The sequence below is a fragment of the Pezoporus occidentalis genome, unplaced genomic scaffold (genome assembly GCF_034315485.1).
Source record: "Pezoporus occidentalis ecotype Australia unplaced genomic scaffold, CSIRO_AGI_Poc_V1 ctg1, whole genome shotgun sequence".
NCBI classification, from domain to species: Eukaryota; Metazoa; Chordata; class Aves; order Psittaciformes; family Psittacidae; genus Pezoporus; species Pezoporus occidentalis.
In genome coordinates, this window is record NW_026912778.1 from 6,926,488 (window position 1) to 6,944,601 (window position 18,114).

The window sequence follows — 18,114 nt, forward strand, 5'->3', positions numbered from 1 at the left end:
ATTAAATGTGTTTCCAAACCACATTACAGAAATCTCCTCTGTTGCCCTTAAGCAAAAGTCTGGATACAGAGTATGGAATATGCTTACAATGTTCTTTAAAGGCAAAACCCGCTTTTGAAGAAGCGGATATGTAACTAGAGAAAGAAGCTCGGGGCATGATGATCCTACAGAGCGATGACAGAATTGATTAAAGGGGCTTGTATATCATACTCTATTCTTAAGAACAGGAAGGCGTACAAGATCATGTTCACTGTGTCAGTTATATACTGCTGTGATCTGTGTCAAAACAAAGGAGATACAGAAATCCTTGCAAAAATTTTAAACTGTGTCATTTCTAGGAATTTTTTTTAACATGAACTGAAGTCTCAAGGGAATAATTTCTACATTTCCTACACTCATTCCTGTGGATACTGCTCAAGATCCTCCTTTTTACGAAGGTTGGGATGTGGGGGGATGGACACCAGAAGCTTTTTCATGATGCTGAGCTGAAGGCCCCAGCTATATAGCCATTTACACCTTTGCTCCACTGTATCACTGTAATAAAGTCTTGCCTTTACTCGATGTTAACCTTATGCTTAACTCTGTTCTTGTAATATATATAGAACCAGGTCCTAAAGAAGCCTGCTTGCTGTGAGGGGTACTTTAAATATTTCTTTTGCCTGCAGCTTTCTATAGGAGGAGGACAAATGGCTGCTTGTGATGCCCGAGTACTTGAAATTGAGTGCAATCAAACTGCAGGAATGGCTCTACAACAGGAAGTTATCCAGATACACTACACATGGAACAACCTCTCAAAAAAAATAGTGTGATTTTATATTAAGAGTTTTACCAGTTTTTAAGACACCTATGAATATTTTGATTTGATTTTATCTGCTAGAATCCAGACAGATACAAATTCAGTTTTACAGAATACCTTCTTGAAAATATGAACGCTATCAAAACAAAAGTGCGTGCATACACGAGTTCCTTTCCCCTTTACTTACTAGAAGTATACAGGTACCAACCACCAAAAGGTAAGAGACTAAGCTAAATTTAATCATGTAAATAATCTCATTTAGTTTTATGTGCTTTTTTCTGCTGGTTGTAACTATTCTGTTACAAGTAAAATTCATGTGCAGCTTCCTACTGGAGAAATTTTAAGTCATTTTACTCTTTGAATTTGAAATGGAGTTTACTAAAATGCGAAAACCTGTGGTCACTGGCATTATCTTTTATGGGGAAAAGTTGGCAGTAATGTACATTTCCCGTTACGTCAGCTGTTTAGCAGCATGACTTCCTCTTGAAATGAATGCACAAATTTCCATAAAATAAAGAAATTTTTATAGCTTTGAGATGCAGTGGGTTAGGATTGGGTGCTTGCTGCATGTGTTCGCATATTTCTCTCCCTTTCTTGATTAGTCCTGTCTTGTGGAGACACTGAAGGGGGGAAAATTCAGTACTGGAAAGAGTGGATGCTCTGGCCTCCATCCAGCTGAATGAACAATTTAAGCATCCACTTCATAAGAAGTATTTAAGTAATTCTGTGGATGTTTGGAAATACAAACCAGTAAGGCATGATTCTGTCCCCAGTTCAAATCACTGGCAAAATTCCCATGGTGAAGAACTGGAAACTAATTAATGTGTAAAGCAAATATATTGAATGTTATGTAAGCACTAAATATAACTCTTCTTGCTCTTCTGCAGGACACAAGAATATCTGCTGTCTGCAAACTGTATCTCATAAAAATCTTATAGAGAACTTGGACTGGGGGGGATAAAAACCACTCAAAAGTTTAATGATCAACAGAAGCTAGCTCTGAGAAAACACTCAAAAGTAATGTTAAGCAAGCTAATGGCAGTTTTTATTTTATCTATAGAATAAAATACAAAACTTATACCTCCAGATTGAAAAGGAGAATTAGAGTCACAAAGCACAAACAGTAGTAAATAAATAAACTATACAAAATAGTGTATGTCAGCTTTTATAATGTGGTTTTCCTTATGACCTTGGGAACAATTGCTAAATACAAGCCATGTGAAAGGAAACATAGCAGAGAACACTTTGTTTTTGACAGATACCCACAATCATTATGGCACAATGTTAATGTTGAAAAAAGGAAGCAAATAAATGCAAATTTTAAGCAAATAATTAAAACAGCACTTAAGATCTTAACAAACCGAGAACAGCCCTAAAATCATTTTGTGTTCATTTGAGGCTAGTTAGAAAAGGAGTCAAACTATTTGCTACCTCTGACCTTTCTTAAGCACAGCATGGGCATCTGCACTTCTGTGAAAACGTTTAATCTTTTACTTGTGCTGATGAACTCTTGTACTGCAATAGCAGTTTCCTTCAGGTTAATCTGGTTCTAATACAATGTCTATTTGAGCCAACAGAGATGAACTTACTGGCATCAGTAAGCAATGTGTTAGGCAGTATTGCAAGTGCTGGCTTAAAGGTATATGGAGGCTTTATAAAGACCCCCTCGTCCATATGAGATATGTGCATGTATTAAGTCAGATCCTCAAGATCTACATGCATAATGTCAATAGGGTTTACCAGACTTCTCATTGCAAAAGCTAAGTTTACAGAAGAATTTAATACTACTTGGAACATTCACATCTATCCACAATCAGGAACTATGTCCGCTGCTGTTTTGAGGTTTTTCATTGTTAAAACACATAGGAATACCTAGAATAAGGTTACTATCATTTGGTATTCTGCATGTATACCAAAGAGAACACTGACAATCCATGTGTAAGCTAGCATATGTATTGTTTTTTCCAGACAGTATGACAGGAGCAAGAGAAAACAAACTCTTCAAAGAAGAGAAAATACAGGTTTTACCCTGCACATTTTTTGAGGAGGGGTGTCAGGTGCATCCTTCTCCATTCATTTGCCCTTCAGTTGTGCTTTTTTGCTGTGAGCCCAGCCACTGCAATGTTGAGCATACCTACAGGAAAGGATGCAGAATTCTGCCTCGTGACTAAGCAGCAATAATCCTGACTGACTTAAAAAGCATGTATTCTATTTTTATTCCAATAAAATGAAATACCGTTCTAACATAGGTAAGTAGTGAGAAAAGAATGTTCTTGCTTAAACTTGATGAAATATGACAGTCTTCACTAATAAAGTAGACACAGTCTAATCTTAAGTATTCCTACAGTTGTGCTCCTATGGAGTTGAATGGAGGACATCTTATTGCTTTCTCCCTTTCTGTGAAAAAAAAAGATTATCTGATTTTTCATATTTGATAACTTCATAATAGAAAAAAATCAGATTTAAAGTAACCCTGTATTTAATTAGGTCTATAAGTTAGACTTCATTTTTTATACACAGTGTGGTTGGTGTACATTATCTTTTGATTCAGCAGTGTTATTTAATAGTGTTGAATAAGCATGATGAATTGAGGCTAGTTAGGTTTTCCTCAATGTGTGGCAGTATTGAATCCTGAAAAAAACTCTATTTACATCATGCTTAAGATTATTAAGTATGAGACTGATAAGTTTGGAAAAATACTGAACTTTACATTGAATTGAGTTTAAACAAAAGCAAAAGAAGGTAGTGGTCTTTTGATATTATTTCTGTTGCTATGATGAAAACCAAATCAAAATGGGAATAAATAGAGAAGAGCCATAAAAAAGAAGAAAAAGTACAACTGATCAATATGATGCACTTATTTTAGAAATAAACCAGTGAGTAGAAAGTGTTCAGATAGAAAATATGCTCACCTGCCAAAGATGAGATATTAATGATTACTCCTCCATCACCTCCGTTTCCTTTTCTCATGTATTCTAGGCCGAGGTAGGTTCCTCTAATCACCGATGTCTGAAATAGGGGGAAAAGGGAATAGTTCAAAATGTTTATCTTCTGTACTCCTAAGAAATGAAACTTGCTTTTATTTTGGTGCCTAGAACTTGTATTGCTTTTGCAGTGATCTTATTTATAATTTGCAGATTATAAATGCAACAGACTCCACAGTAATACAACTCAATAACTTCAGAAGCACACTTGCAATAGAGAGAAATAATATCAGCTTTATTATTTTTCTTAATAAGATACCAATCAAACCAAAATGCTACAAGGTGAAATGAGTGGCAGATGAACTGATCCAAAATACAGCATTTTTGTTGGGACACACTGCTCTACATTATAAAAAAATGTATGGACTGAATCTGAAGATTCACACTAACACTAATAACTTTATTTGGCTCAAGGCATGAGAAATTTACACTTTTTTAGGATCATGTGATACATTAATATAACAATATTTTAATATTACGCTATTGAAAATTTGGATTGTTTTCTGACTGCCAGAGTTTTACCATTTCTCTCAAATGAAAGTCAGCCTAAACAGACAAATACAGAGAAGGTTAAAAAAGTATTCTAATAGATGCAGCATGTTATTAGCATAATATTTGCTGCACCATGTGATTTTTAAATAGATTTTTTTACTTTATTTCTGTTTTAAAGTAAAGACTTTGAGGAAAATAATTTTATTGAGACCTGTATAATCATGATTCCTTAAGATCTGTTTCTAAACCCTGTTGCAATGAGAAATTCTGCTGGGATTCCTCCCACTGAAGTTCAGACATTTAAACTGAGATGCCTAAAGATGCACCAAGCCTGGGGTTATCAGCCTCCTGAACGAATCAAGAGAGTCTCTCCCAGAAAGTAAGCTGCTTGATCTGAGATTTTATCAACTTATAATAGAAAGTCAGCAGACGGTGCTCCTAGTGGAAGATACAAACTTTTGTGAAATGTTGCAATGTTTTACTGCATTAATGATGTTTCAGAATTATTTACTGAGATTTTTAGATCTCCTTGTAATCAGTTTACAACTTCAACTTAAAATGAACAAATGTTTGGAACATTTCTATTGTTATTGAAATATTATTTCATCTTTTAAACACCATTTATATCTTATTACTGTTTAGTCTATTTCCTTGACCTAAGTAAAGATGATAAAATGATGAAGTGTTGATGAACTCAGATGAACTGAGACTTTTGACTGGAGAAGGCCTACAGAACTGTGAATTGTGGAGAGGAAAATTTCTCAAAGTAATTAAAAACCACAGTGAAAAATCTGTATATGCCTAAGACCTAATGGAAAGTGGCGAGTTGTACTGGGAAAAAAAAAACTTTTAAAATCAGAATATTAAGAGCTTTTATGTCTGTATCTAAATTCCCAATTCAAAACTGGAATAATTTTAAGATAGGTTTTACATTTGGATATTACCTTTCGTTTTTATTACCTGATATTTTTAGACATACGTGTTATAAAACATGAAGTACAACTTCTAATTTAATTTCATGCTTGTTGGTTTTAACACAAATCAGATTGGGAAGACTGCATGTCCTGCTTTATTATTATTACTTGTTCATTTCCCACCTAACATATAGTTATCCTGTCCATTGACAGAGATAAAAGAACCTGGGACCTCATTACCAAGTTTGCTTTGGAATTTTGATAATGAATGAGCTTTTTTCTTTTTCTGTAGTTACAGCATTTTATGTGATATTTTCCGTATTAATATATTTCCTTTTTAATATATTTAACATGTATTTTCTAGGAAACCAAGTATATTACTTGTTTCCTAGGATAGTGTAAAAAAAAAATCACAAAATATTAATATTTCAAAATTCTGAAATATAATTTTAAATTTGTCTTAAACAAAAAAATTCCCATGAAAACATCTTTTTGTTTCTCTCCTGGAAAGTTTTGTTTCAGGTAACATGCTTTTTTAAAATGTTTTCATTAATACGAAAAGACTGTTACTGATTAAATGTTTTAACAGCAACTTTCTAAAGAACTAGCTTCCATGGTTTGAAAAATACTAAACTAAATCTGATTTCTCTTGCATGACCTGGAAAGTAGCACAGCCCTTATAAACATAGTGCAGTGCTGTTTAATGTTGTCACATATAAACTTTAAAGGATTAATTGAAAACCAAGATCACTAATGCCTGGTAGTGTTGCTGTAGTGGATGCTTATTCTGAACCTAAATTCATTAGCAGCTCAACTGAAATTAGATTTGGACTTAAGGGTGGATGATGGTTTTTTAATATAATAGGTTCTACACAAGACATTTTAGAATGTTTACGGAGAGTAGGTGCAGGTCCTGTCATGCCCTGGAGCAGTGGCTCAGCCTGCAAAACAGACAAAGAAAATTCCACTTACGATGATTAGAGGATATAAATCAGTTGCAGAACAAAGTAGCTTGGGGCTCCTTGAGGATTTTCCTATTCGTCCAGCCTACTTATCCAAAGAGATAAGAGAGCTAGATGAGTCGTTGGCCAAACCACAGTTATAAGACAAGAAAAAAATGAGTACCTTGACTCTACTATCAAACTCACTGTACTGCTCTTTTTTCTGTCTGGAATCCACTAACTTAGCATTTCTTTAAGTCTCTGGATAAGCCTTCACTTTTGTGTAGGTATTATGAGAGGCTGTCTTCAGAATAATTGCATACTTTCATTTGGATATTGCCCTTACACTTGGTGTCATACTTGCATCATCAACTGTGGCTGGTCAAAGGTGACATGGCTATTTCTGATGTTTGGGCTGATAACATAAAGGATTACTCTGGAGATAAACTCTGAACCAAATATACAGGTAGAGAATCACCTAGCTGTCTGTGCAGTCAGCAGATGACACTTCAGATGAAAGGCACTATGTGATAGTTCTCCCATTCTTTTGCCAGAGTTACCCACTCTCTCCAGGAGAGAAAGTCCTCTCAATAGTTCTCCAAAGAATAATAGCAGTGTCTGAAGTTAGTTACTATAGTATTAACTTTGTACACTGTGTGCTTAGAAGTCTTAGTGCCACTTTCTGTTTGAGCCTATTGATCCAGCTGAGCTAATCAAGTGAAGCTGGCTTTCATATCTGGGTGCCAAACACTCAAATGGGAAAGAGGTTTTCCAAAGAACAATAAACTTAGAACTATTGGTTTCCAAAGAACAGCATATTGGGTTTTTATTTTGACTATTTTAAGATGAAAATACGTTGGGAGACTTAACTTTGTACAAGAAAGTGTGATGCATTTTACAGTTATTTTTTTTTTACAATTCCTTTATTTACAACTGCATTTAGCTGCATGGATGTTGTCCATAAACATGTCAATGACAAAGAGTAGGAAAATACTCAAATTTGCCAGTAAATGCAGGTAAAAGGAAAACTGGGACAGATGACTCTTACCTATTTTTTTTGCTCCTGGCTACTGAAAAACTATTATGATTAAATTAGGAGAATAATATAAATGGTTGTCCTCCAGGCTTCTGAAAAACCTGCAATCTTAGTGTTACTGCTGTTTTCTTACCAAAGTATATTGTTTTATTATAGCGCATAATGAAGATGAACCATCGAGGTCCACTGCAGTCTGAGTGTGCTCCTGAGAGGCATTTTACTCTTCAACTGCCAGAGTAAAAACTTTGTGGTTTTTTTTTTTTTGATTGAATTATTTCCAATGAAGTTATAATACTGAATGTGGGACTATCTCCTTGTATTAGCTTCCATAAATGACAGATTTAAATTACAGGAGATCAGACATTCTGAAATACCATATAGTAATTAATCCAAAACCTAGTGCCTGACAGCATGGTAAACATTGCAAACTAACTGTGCAAATACTCAAAACATTTGCAGTTGCTTTTGTAATATCATCAGTAATTGGTAACTTATTTAACAAATGGTTAAATAGCAATTTAGGTACAAGTGTCAAAATCAGAAACAAAACTTACAAAATCTGTGATTCTTGACATGTTTCTAAATCCCATGGCTGTATAGATTTAATTGTATTGTTCTAAAAAAAAATTAAAAATCCTTTAGCGCTGAAGATGAGTACTGTATTGTTACCAAGGTCATAAGGCAATATGAATTGCTTTGAGGAACAAAATTGTAACTAGTTCTAACACTTTGTGTAGTTGTCTGAGTTAATCTAGTTCAGTGCTAGGAATACCAAACAATAAACAAATGAAAGAGCCATTGAGTTGTGGTTTCATAAAGCAGGTTAGCACAGAGCTGGCATTTGACCCATGATCATTTCACTTCCATACTGTGATGTTGTAAATTGATGGCTATCTATAAAGGAACATTTCAAAGTACTTTATGAACTGCGTAAGATGACCTTCGAAAGTCTGAAACTAAGTGCTGCTAGTGATATCCAAAATTTTAGCATTTTCCTGTTGGACAGGGAAGTGGGACTGATATTGTCTTTAATGTAGATTTTCTAGGAAGCAGACATGTTGTAGCAAGCATGAAAGTCCCTTGGCATTCCTAGGTATAGGTTAGTTTACATGCTATATGAAATGAAATTTCAGGCTCTTGAATTTAAATTTCCTGCTCAAAGTGTGGAAAACAAAAAGCTTAGGGAGGGAGAGGGAAAAAGGAATAGGAATGTGCAGTAGGATTTTATCATCTGCTAGAAATCAGTAGCTTTTGTACTATGTTTTAGTTTTTTACTGTTCAGTTTTCTTTATTTCCTTGTCCTTAACCCTCCAACACACATCCCTGAAAAATTTTGGGATGGTGTTGCAATTTGAGTAGCTGGGCTTAAGTAGTTCTTATATCATATGTAGATACAGTATTGCGTTCTGTTCTCTGTAGTACTCATCTATTTTGCAGGGACAAAGCCTGAATTAGGTAGACTTAATTTTAGAAAAGGACTTTCCTAAATTCACAGAAATTTGTTACCTTTGCCATTTATGGAAGCTAATTATGCAATGCCATGAAAAATGTAAAAATTTGGAATTGTTGGGTATTACCACATTTTGCCTAGTAATGTAGGATGTCACACACCTGAGCAAATCTTACATGTGTGTTTGAATTCTACTTGTGTTTGGCCATCACTTTAATACTTGAATCTCATATGACCGTGGTTTTTGACATGACCAAGTTATGGCCTGCAATTTAAAGTTTTACCGTGTGTGCAAAATCATCACATAAACAGGAGTTAATTATGATTTTGCTGTCAACTCCTTTCATGAATCCAATTTCATTTGGGAACTGGTTTGACTATATCTGCAAAATAACATGTTGGCATAAGAAAACAATAAGATAGTTAAAATGATACGTAAAGTGCTTTGGTACTTTTGATTTAGGTAATTAGAATGTAAGCATATTGTGATACCAGTACTGCTACATTTAACTGCATTTTGCAACCTATGTCAGTTTTCAGAAACCTCTGATAAAAGCATGAAAAAGGAACCTGAAAGTAATTTTTGGGATTGTCTTAGTGTAAAATGTGCTAAGTTCATTTGTAAAGAGAAAAGATACTGTAATTATAGCAGCTACTATAATTACAGTGATTCCAGAAAGCCTACATAATCAAAACGAGATAAAATTAGGGAAGCTTCTTAGAATACTAAATTGTATTTAACCAACATATATGTGCAAGGCCCAGAAAGATGTGGGCACTTTTTTTAGGGACTGGAGGGGAAAAAATATAAATTAGATTATAAAATTTCTGGATTCCTTAGGCATAAGTTCTTATAAAGCTGAATGCAAGAAACACTTCTTATCATGCTGGAGGACTGTAGGTAGGACTCTTGATAAGCCTGTATGTGTCATATGTCCTTGCCCTATTCTGTGCATGGGTGTGTTTGTGATGGACTTTTGAAATGATATTAGTAATATACATTTAAGATTAAATTTCTGTATGGTTGCCAAGATCTTTTCTTATATACTATAATAACAAGAATGTACATTTATAAGGGAATGAGTAGCTGAAGCTGCCATTGATCAAGCTGATATTGATCAAGTCAAACTTATCAGCTTTGGAATTTTGAGATGAGGAATAGATGGCATTGCTGGAATATGTAACTACAAAGGTTATTAGAAATATTAATAAAGTAATGAAAAGGTGATGTTGTTTAGCACAAAATACAGCAAAATGGTAAAAAGCACTGCAACAGAAATCTCTTTTTAGTGGTTGATACTTCCCTCTGACTCCCCCCACTTTATCATGATGTCTTTTCTTGCACTTAGAGAACTGTAATGAATACAAGTAGGAATTGTTTATTATATCTCTTTTTCCTTCTGAATTAAGTCCCACTTTTTGAACCTTCTTCATAGTTTCTGTTTTTCAAGCTTTCTCAAGCAGTAGTACCAGGGAACTTCCTTACACTCCTTTAAAAATATTCCTGAAGACCAGCTGGTTCTGTGAACTGTTTTAGCCATAAAGAACACACCCCACACGTGTTTGTTCCAATTTATCTTGCTCTGTACTACTCTAGTTTTGTACTTTGTACTTTAAACTGAGGCAGGGAATATTTGTTGTATTGATATATAAAATATATCACTAAGATGAAGACTGGCATGGTAAGAATTTTTTCTGCCCTTTGTTCAAGTAGAAATTACATGCATAATGTGCATCAAAATGTGTGGCCATAGAAGTTATTCATGTTCTTGGTGGTAATACAAAGGATATGATGTCAGGGAAATAGAGGCATTTTAAGATAATGTTTTTTCTATATGTTTTGTTCCTTTCTTTTCAATAAGCAAAAAATATTTCTGGAACCAACCAATATAACATATTACATGCAGCAGCTGTTATTCTTTTATTGTTATCATTAAAAAGCAAAAAGTACAACATGTTATGTATTAGTTTATGGAAACTACAGCAACTAAATAGAAATAAATGAGTTAGTCAACTCAAGTTTAGACTTTCTTAGAGGAAAGAATATTAAATTAAAGATAAATGCTCTTCGTGTCCTTGATTTAACCCACACAGGTGTACTTCTACTCTGCTTGATCATCTTAGACATTCTTAATCCAGTCACCAGCACGTATTGCTGAAATCTTTCAACTCTTAACCATGGATTAAGTCATGAGGACATTTATGGTGAATTTATCGATACAATAATGTATAAACTATATGACCTTCCTTTTTTTAATTTTATTTTTTTATTTTTTTACCCACCTATGGCTGGCTTCAGCCCAGTCACTGGTAGTAAGACAAAAAAAAAAAAAAGAGTAGAAACAGAATCATTTAGGTTGGAAATGACCCTTAAGGCCATTGAGTCCAACTGTTAACCCAGCACTGGCAAGTCCACCTCTAAACCATGTTCCTAAGCACCACATCTACATGTATTTTAAATACCATCAGGGACAGTGGCTCAACCATTTTCCTGGGCAGCCTCTTCCAATGCTTCACAATCCTTTTGGTGAAGAAATTTTTCCTAATATCCAATCTAAACCTCCCCTGGCACAACTTGAGACCTTTACCTCATGTCCAATCACTTGTTACTTGGGAGAAAAGACCAACATCCCCCTCACTACAACCTCCTTTCAGATAGCTGTAGAGTGACAAGATCTCCCCTGCGCCTCTTTTTCTCCTGGCTAAACAACCCCACTTCCCTCAGCCCTTCCTCATCAGACCTGTGCTCCAGACCCTTCACCAGCTTTGTTGCCCTTCTCTGGACCTGCTCCAGCACCCATCTCTCTTGTACTGAGGAGCCAGAACTCAACTCGGTATTCTAGGTGCAGCCTCACCAGTACCCAGTACAAGGGGCAACCACTTCCCTAGTACTGCTGGCTATGCTATTCCGGATACAGGCCAGGATGCTGTTGACCGCCTTGGCTACCTGGGCACAAGCTGACTCATGTTCAGCTGCTGTTGACCAACACCCCCAGGTCCTTTTCTGCTGAGCAGCTTCCCAGCCACAGTTCCCACAGCCTGGAGCATTGTATGTGGTTGTTGTGACCCAAGCACAGGACCTGACACTGAGCTTTGTGGAAACTTCAGACAACTGGCTTCAGCCCATCAATTCAACCTGTCCAGGTCCCTCTGCATAGCCTTCCTACCCTCCAGCAGACCAACACTCCCACCCAAGCTTGTGGTGTCTGCAAAATAGCAGAAGAGGTTCTCAATGCCTTCTGTTTGAAGGTCTTGGAATTGAAAAATTACTTGGTCATCACTCTAAGTTAGGAAATCCACCTGGACATTAAATATCTTCAAGAGATGCTGCTCAAATATGCCTTCATTTTTTGAGCTACATTTAAAGGTGAATCACAGACAAATGTGTTTCCCACAGACTTCAGTTTTTCTGCTAATGACTGTCTGTGCTTGAAATTTTGACAGGTAGATGGCTGCCTACAGGAACTTATATCCTGTGTTAAACCAGGCACTAAAATAGAGAAAGAATTAATCCAGAACACAGCTAAATTCTTTCAAATTCAAGGGATCTGTACTGATAGATATTGATATTGCATAGCACTGAGGATGCCACATTCCTGCTACTTCACAGTGTAAACTTTACTGATGTTTAATTTGTCAGAATATTTTAGAAATGAAAGGAAGAAATATATTCAGTTAAGTCTTAAAGGAAATGTAAAGAAAAGACAAAGGAAATCGAACAAATGTATTTCTCCTACTGCAAAAATGTCTAAGTTCAGTCCCTTCCAAGATAAGGAAATCTGACCTTGGATAGAAACTAAAGATCAAAAAAAAAATTATTAAATTCTAACTTTTTTCCCCCGAATACATATTCTCCCATTATTTTTTCTGTAACTTGTCTCATATACAGCTTGTGCTGCTTTTCCTGGTTTTGTTTGGTTGGTTTTTGTTTGTCTGGGTGTTTATTAGTTCATTTTCATAGAGTTATTAGGATTCGAAGACTTGGGTATCTTTGTCCTTAAAACTTTCCTCAAAAACAAACTCTTAATTTTCTTATTATGAGCTTTCATTTTGCATTGACAAATTCCAAATGATTAATTGGAGAAAACTCCACTCTTACAAGCTTCCTTTTGCTACTTTCTTTGCAGATCATGATGATAACACACTGTGAAGATGGTCAGATGTGACTTGCTGAATCGCCATCGAATTAGAACTTCACGTGGTAAAATACAAGCTAGTCAGAATTTTACTAACCTGGAAAGCTAACCTTTCCTTTGGAGCTTAGCTCTCCTAGCAGTGTAGTCTAAATTAATGTTTTTCTGCCTGAGAAACAGATATTGTGGTCTCACCTGATGACATACCAGATAATATCAAAGAACTGGTAATAGTCTTGAAAATAAATTTTACAGGCTTATTGAATGTACTGGATTTAGTAAGTGCTCTTAAGTGGTGTGCTTCTATCGGTAATGATGGTGAAATGGCCTACATTAAAAGCTCAGATTGTATGCTTGCTTCATTGGTGAAGCAAATGAGTAGATCTTGGTTTAAGTTTTCTTTTAATACCAACAAATGGCAATTTACTCTCTAATGCAGGCCAGCTGAGTCTCACAAGAACTAAATGTTCTAAAACATTCATATAAACAGACTGGCCTCCTTTAAGTGCAGCTCTTCTGCTTTTGGCACCAAATTGTTACACCAACCTGGGATTCTGTTGGGTTTTACAGAAAGAGAATGTTTGGTATTAGCCTGAGTACCTCTACACAGTTCTGTATGTCTTGGATAGGAAACTTATCCACACACACACACATATTAGTTAGTACATATGTAGTTATGTGGTTATTCTTTCAATAGCTGTACTTACTAATCCAGTAAACAATGTTCGGTGATATGGCACAGTCTGTACCAGCCGAGGGCTGTTAAGTGTATTCCAGCATTAAATACTGAAGTATGAACATGTGAAAGGAGATAATGCTTACCAAGTTAATTTGTATAGTGCTTTCCCAGTCCTTCTCATTGTTCACTCCAGCATTATTAACCACAATATCCAGCCTTCCAAAATGTTCAATTACCTTTTTGAAAGCACCTATAGTAAGATCCAAGGGTGAAATTTCTTAGCACTAATGCAAAGTAAGACCTAAAAATACAACACATGCATACAAATTAATGTTCTTTTAGTCTACCAAAATGTCTTCACTGTTTTCTTAACAACTAATGAGCAATATGCAATGAAGTTCTTTGTCTAACATATGTTAAACATATTCAGGAATAATTAAAGAATCAAGATACCATAGTTGCCTTTTCATTGTGTTTTATAATGCCTACTAACAGGAGCTAATGAAATTTCTTAGCACCCATACATTTTATATTAGATAGGATATTTGACACCCTAATTATATAAATTAAACATTTATAGCTTGATTTGTAATAGTTTGATATATCTAGTGAATTCAAGATTTGGCATCATCTGTTTTAAATGCAAAATAAAAGCCTTGTGTTTGGAACCGTTTTCTTGGTTGAGTCTGAATTCAACCTAAGAACCCAGTGCTTATTCAGTGATGTAACTAATATGAATCTTTCAACTACAAATAATTCGGCATAAATGGATACATTTCTATACCTCTTACTTGTTAGGTAACTTTAATAATATGTTTCTCAAATTCAAATCTTCTTCCTTCTGTGGATGAAGACAGTGACCCATGTTCCAAAGAATTTCAAAATAAAGAACTGAGGAACTTCCACAATCACATTGTGTTCTCCCAGGTGACAGTGTCTGAACTAAGATAAAAGATGTGTATGGAAAAACATGATGATGTCATAGTGATGAGCAAACTCATCTAGGCTGGCTCCTGCTTTGACAGGATAGTTGGATGAGATGACCTCCAGATGTTCATTCCAGACTAAGATTTTCCACTACTGCAGACATTATCTACACGCATATACAGCTCAGCTTTCTTTTCCTTTTTCCCTCTAAATACTGTTCCTCATCACTAAATATTTATTATGTAAACAAGATGTCCCCCTCCCCCATATAATTTTAAAAAATATCATTTGGTGATGGAAAAACACCCCGATCTTAGGGTATTTCAGGTACATTGAAATTATGCTTGACAGGACTTTATTAAACCACTTCATTAAAAAGTAATCCCAGGACCATCTTAATCCTCTGACCTTTACTCTTTGGCTATTAGTGTCAACCAGAAGCAGAGCAGCAGCTTTGAGACATGTACCTTTTTGCAGCAGTTGCAGGGGCTTACAAAGTTTTTTTTCCTTGCACCAGATGGTCGGTACTGCTACAGCCTTTTCTTTGCCTGAATGCTGCAGGTCCATCTCAGTCATCATCTTGTCATCAGAACAAGAGCTGGGCAGCTGATGGGAAAGGTTTTATTTGTTCAACTGCCTTTATTGTACAGCTTTTTCTAATATTCTGTACTAGAATACTTTAATATTACTAAAATTCTATTTTTGGCTGTCTGCCTTTTTGGCTTCTGCTATGTTTGTTGCTAATTCATTCTCTGGTTTCTCTACTTAACTCTGCAATCACTTCTCATCTTTCCAATCCTACATCAGTATGGTCACATGAAAACCTTTGGCTTTATCAGGAGCAGAACTGATAATTTAACATAGTTTCAGTGAGTAAGATAAGTACAAAATAAGTACAAAAGAGCTTCCAAATTTTGCATAGCAAAGAAATAGCATCTTTTATCAACCTCATTCTTAATATTTTGCCTTCAAAGCCCACTATGGATAATTGTACTTTTGCCTATTATTTGTTAAATCTATGCAGTCTTAATTGTAGTTTTCTAGTTTACACACTGAGAAATGATCCAAATGCGTTTCAACTGTTTTCATATCCAAATAAAAGAATGATTACCAAACTTGGAATTTTTCTCATGAAGTTTACCTTCCTACAGTAATCCCTTATGTTCCCTATAAATAAAAAGAATCTCTTTATAAATTCTTTACAAAGTTATCACCTGCACATCAGTTTAAACTGACTTATTCTTCTCCTTTTAAATGTAGAATAATCCTGTGTTTACATTGCACGCTAGTTAGTGCTTATGGAATCATAAAAATTAAAAGCAGATGGTCATATAAAATACTGTATGAAGAAAAATGAAAAATTAAGAGGAAGATCCATTTTAGAGGAGAGGTAAGAAAGAGTGGAAAGTAGGTACAGACACCAGTGAGCTTCCTAAACATTCATAGAGAGCAAAAGTACACACATGGTGTTTTTTCAAAAGTAAGACAAGTCAGAGTTTTGGGGGGGACTGTGTAAAAAACCCACTAGAGAAAAAAGCAGAGGCAAGACTTGAAAGTAGATGAAGCCTTACAGATACTAGTTCTAGTACTGCGACTTGTTTCATACCAAAAGGGCTAAAGTTAAAATAAGAGGAACTTCTTTCATACACATGACCTTTCACAGAAAGGACAAGTACAGGACTTGATGCATCCACTAAGAACTTTAAACACTAGAATGAAATTAATCTAAGTTTATTAAGTAGTGGCTTGTAATTACAAGTGCAAAATTAGGAAAATAAAGCAATAAAAATAATAACCAACAAAATCACTAAAAAATGCCCCAGAAACCCCAAAGGATTGTAAAACAGGATTGCAAATTTATGCTTCCTGCATCAGGATTAATGCAGTATCAGAGAAGCATAAGTTCTTGCTCTCATTCTTTGTGAGAGCCCATTATCCTGATTGCTCTTCTACTAAGTTCCAAAACCTCCCCTGCAGACCTGTCCTGCTCCCCCCAGTTCCCCGCATACACCCCTGTTGGTCTTGCACCAGCCGGCACTAAAGGAAGGAGTGATCATGGGGGAGAAAGCACACCGAGGTAACACCCAACCTGCAGCACATGCTATTCCTACCTCTTGGATGTTTTTTCTTGCTCCTGGTTTACTCCTCCCACTTGCAGAAAAAGTCAATAATCAGCCTACCTGATAAAAACTTTGCTTGTCGATTAGAGCAGAGCTCAAATTTAAAGTCCAGCACCTCTCTTACAGACAGACAATGTAAAGGTTTGGAATTAAGCATAATCATGTTAGGTTGGAGTGGTGAAGACTATTGCCGAATCCTGAACTGGTTGCAATGAGCTGTGAAAGAGGAATGGATATGCTCAATCACTGCTGATGTTGAGAAAGCGGCCAGTTAAGTGTAGTGAACAAAAGCAGAACTAAAAATGTTCACATCTAGCCTGGCAAAAAATTACTCTGGGGAACGGGCACTGACAAAAGCGATGTCAAAATCTGAATCTGAGTCACTACCTATGAATGCATCATTTAATAATGAAACTTTGAGAAGTGATGTGCCGGATATGAAATATTGTAAAGAGCACATCGATGTTATATGATACACTAAGAGCTCAGTAGGGAACACAACATATTTACTAAGTGAAAACAAATGCAGATCACGCCTGAGGGAAGCTCTTTGCCATTCTCTGCATCGGCAAAATGTGTGTGAAATGTTATCAACCCATACTTAACACTGTGTAAAGCAGCGTGCCATCTTTTGCCAGCCCAGCTTTCAGCTACAACAGCACACGTTGAAAGTAATTGTGCTGTATGGAAAGAGCAGTGCAACCCAGAGCAGAATTTATTACTCCTGTGACGAGGGAATGCAGCTTGGAGTCGGTACTGAAGCCTCATAAAAAGGCAGTCCGTGCTTTAAAGTTTATATATATTACTCATAAAATAACAATTATCTCCTGTAGAGGCTTTCATGCAAAAATATCACACACAGCGCTCAATGAAAATGGTTTCTTTGGCTTTTCTTTACGATGTGCCAAGTAACACACTGAAATACATGCATGCTGGTAGCAATATTTCACATCTGCAGGTTCAGAAACAAATCCTTTTTGAGTCACTGTCAGAAAAGATTGGGAGTAGGCTGTCCTCCAGAAACCTTAATTGCACACTTATTGGTGCAGCAGCCCAGGCTCCTTCAGGTTGCTGCATGTTAAACCGGAGCCCAGCGCTGACAGCTTCTTCTTACCTTTCAGCTGCTCCTGGTCCGTAACGTCGCACTGGATGAACATCGTCCTCTGCGCTTCAAACTGCTCGTCCAGGGCCGCCTTGCTCTCCTGCCCAGCCTCGGAGTTGCGATCCAGCAGGGCCACCTGAGCGGGGAAGGAGCGGTGGGTGGGCAGACGGACAGAATGGCGGGTCCCCCACCGAGGAGAGTCCGGGGGCTGCCGCCGCCGCCCCGCACCCGCTGGTGCCAGGCGGAGAGGCGAGGCGGGAGGCGGAGGGGAGAGCAGGGGCTCCTCCCGGAGCTTACCTTGGCGCCCTTGCCCAGCAGCGCCTGGACGAAAGCCCGGCCGATGCCCTGCGCCCCGCCGGTGACCAGAGCCACCTTCCCATTGACGTGCATGGCCTCCCCTGCCAGCCCCGCTCCCGCCGAGCCGGAGCCGACCTAGCGCGGTGTCACCTGCCCGGTTTCCTCCCTCCTTCGCTCGCTCGCTCTCTCTCTCCCTCCCTCCTGCCCTCCCTTTTTCCCTCCTCCTCCTGCCGCCGCCGCCGC

At 36.8% G+C, this 18,114-nt stretch overlaps 1 protein-coding gene across 4 annotated transcripts in view; it reads right to left on the reverse strand.

Moving 5' to 3' along the window:
• Window positions 1–18,087, reverse strand: part of HPGD (15-hydroxyprostaglandin dehydrogenase) — a 25,927-nt gene extending 7,840 nt beyond the window's left edge. The window contains exons 1-5 of one of the 4 annotated variants that reach the window (XM_062617982.1): window positions 17,872–18,087; window positions 17,587–17,710; window positions 13,569–13,675; window positions 3,709–3,805; window positions 1,815–3,193 (exon numbers count right to left, since the gene is read on the reverse strand). In XM_062617982.1, the coding sequence (XP_062473966.1) occupies window positions 3,138–3,193; window positions 3,709–3,805; window positions 13,569–13,675; window positions 17,587–17,710; window positions 17,872–17,964 (477 nt within the window). In that variant the 5' untranslated portion in view covers window positions 17,965–18,087 and the 3' untranslated portion in view covers window positions 1,815–3,137. Of the gene's footprint in view, window positions 1–1,814; window positions 3,194–3,708; window positions 3,806–13,568; window positions 13,676–17,586; window positions 17,711–17,871 lie in introns of those variants that run through there. The other 3 variants (XM_062617910.1, XM_062618149.1, XM_062618058.1) reach the window with 3 other exon arrangements.
• Between the last annotated feature and the right edge of the window lie 27 nt (window positions 18,088–18,114).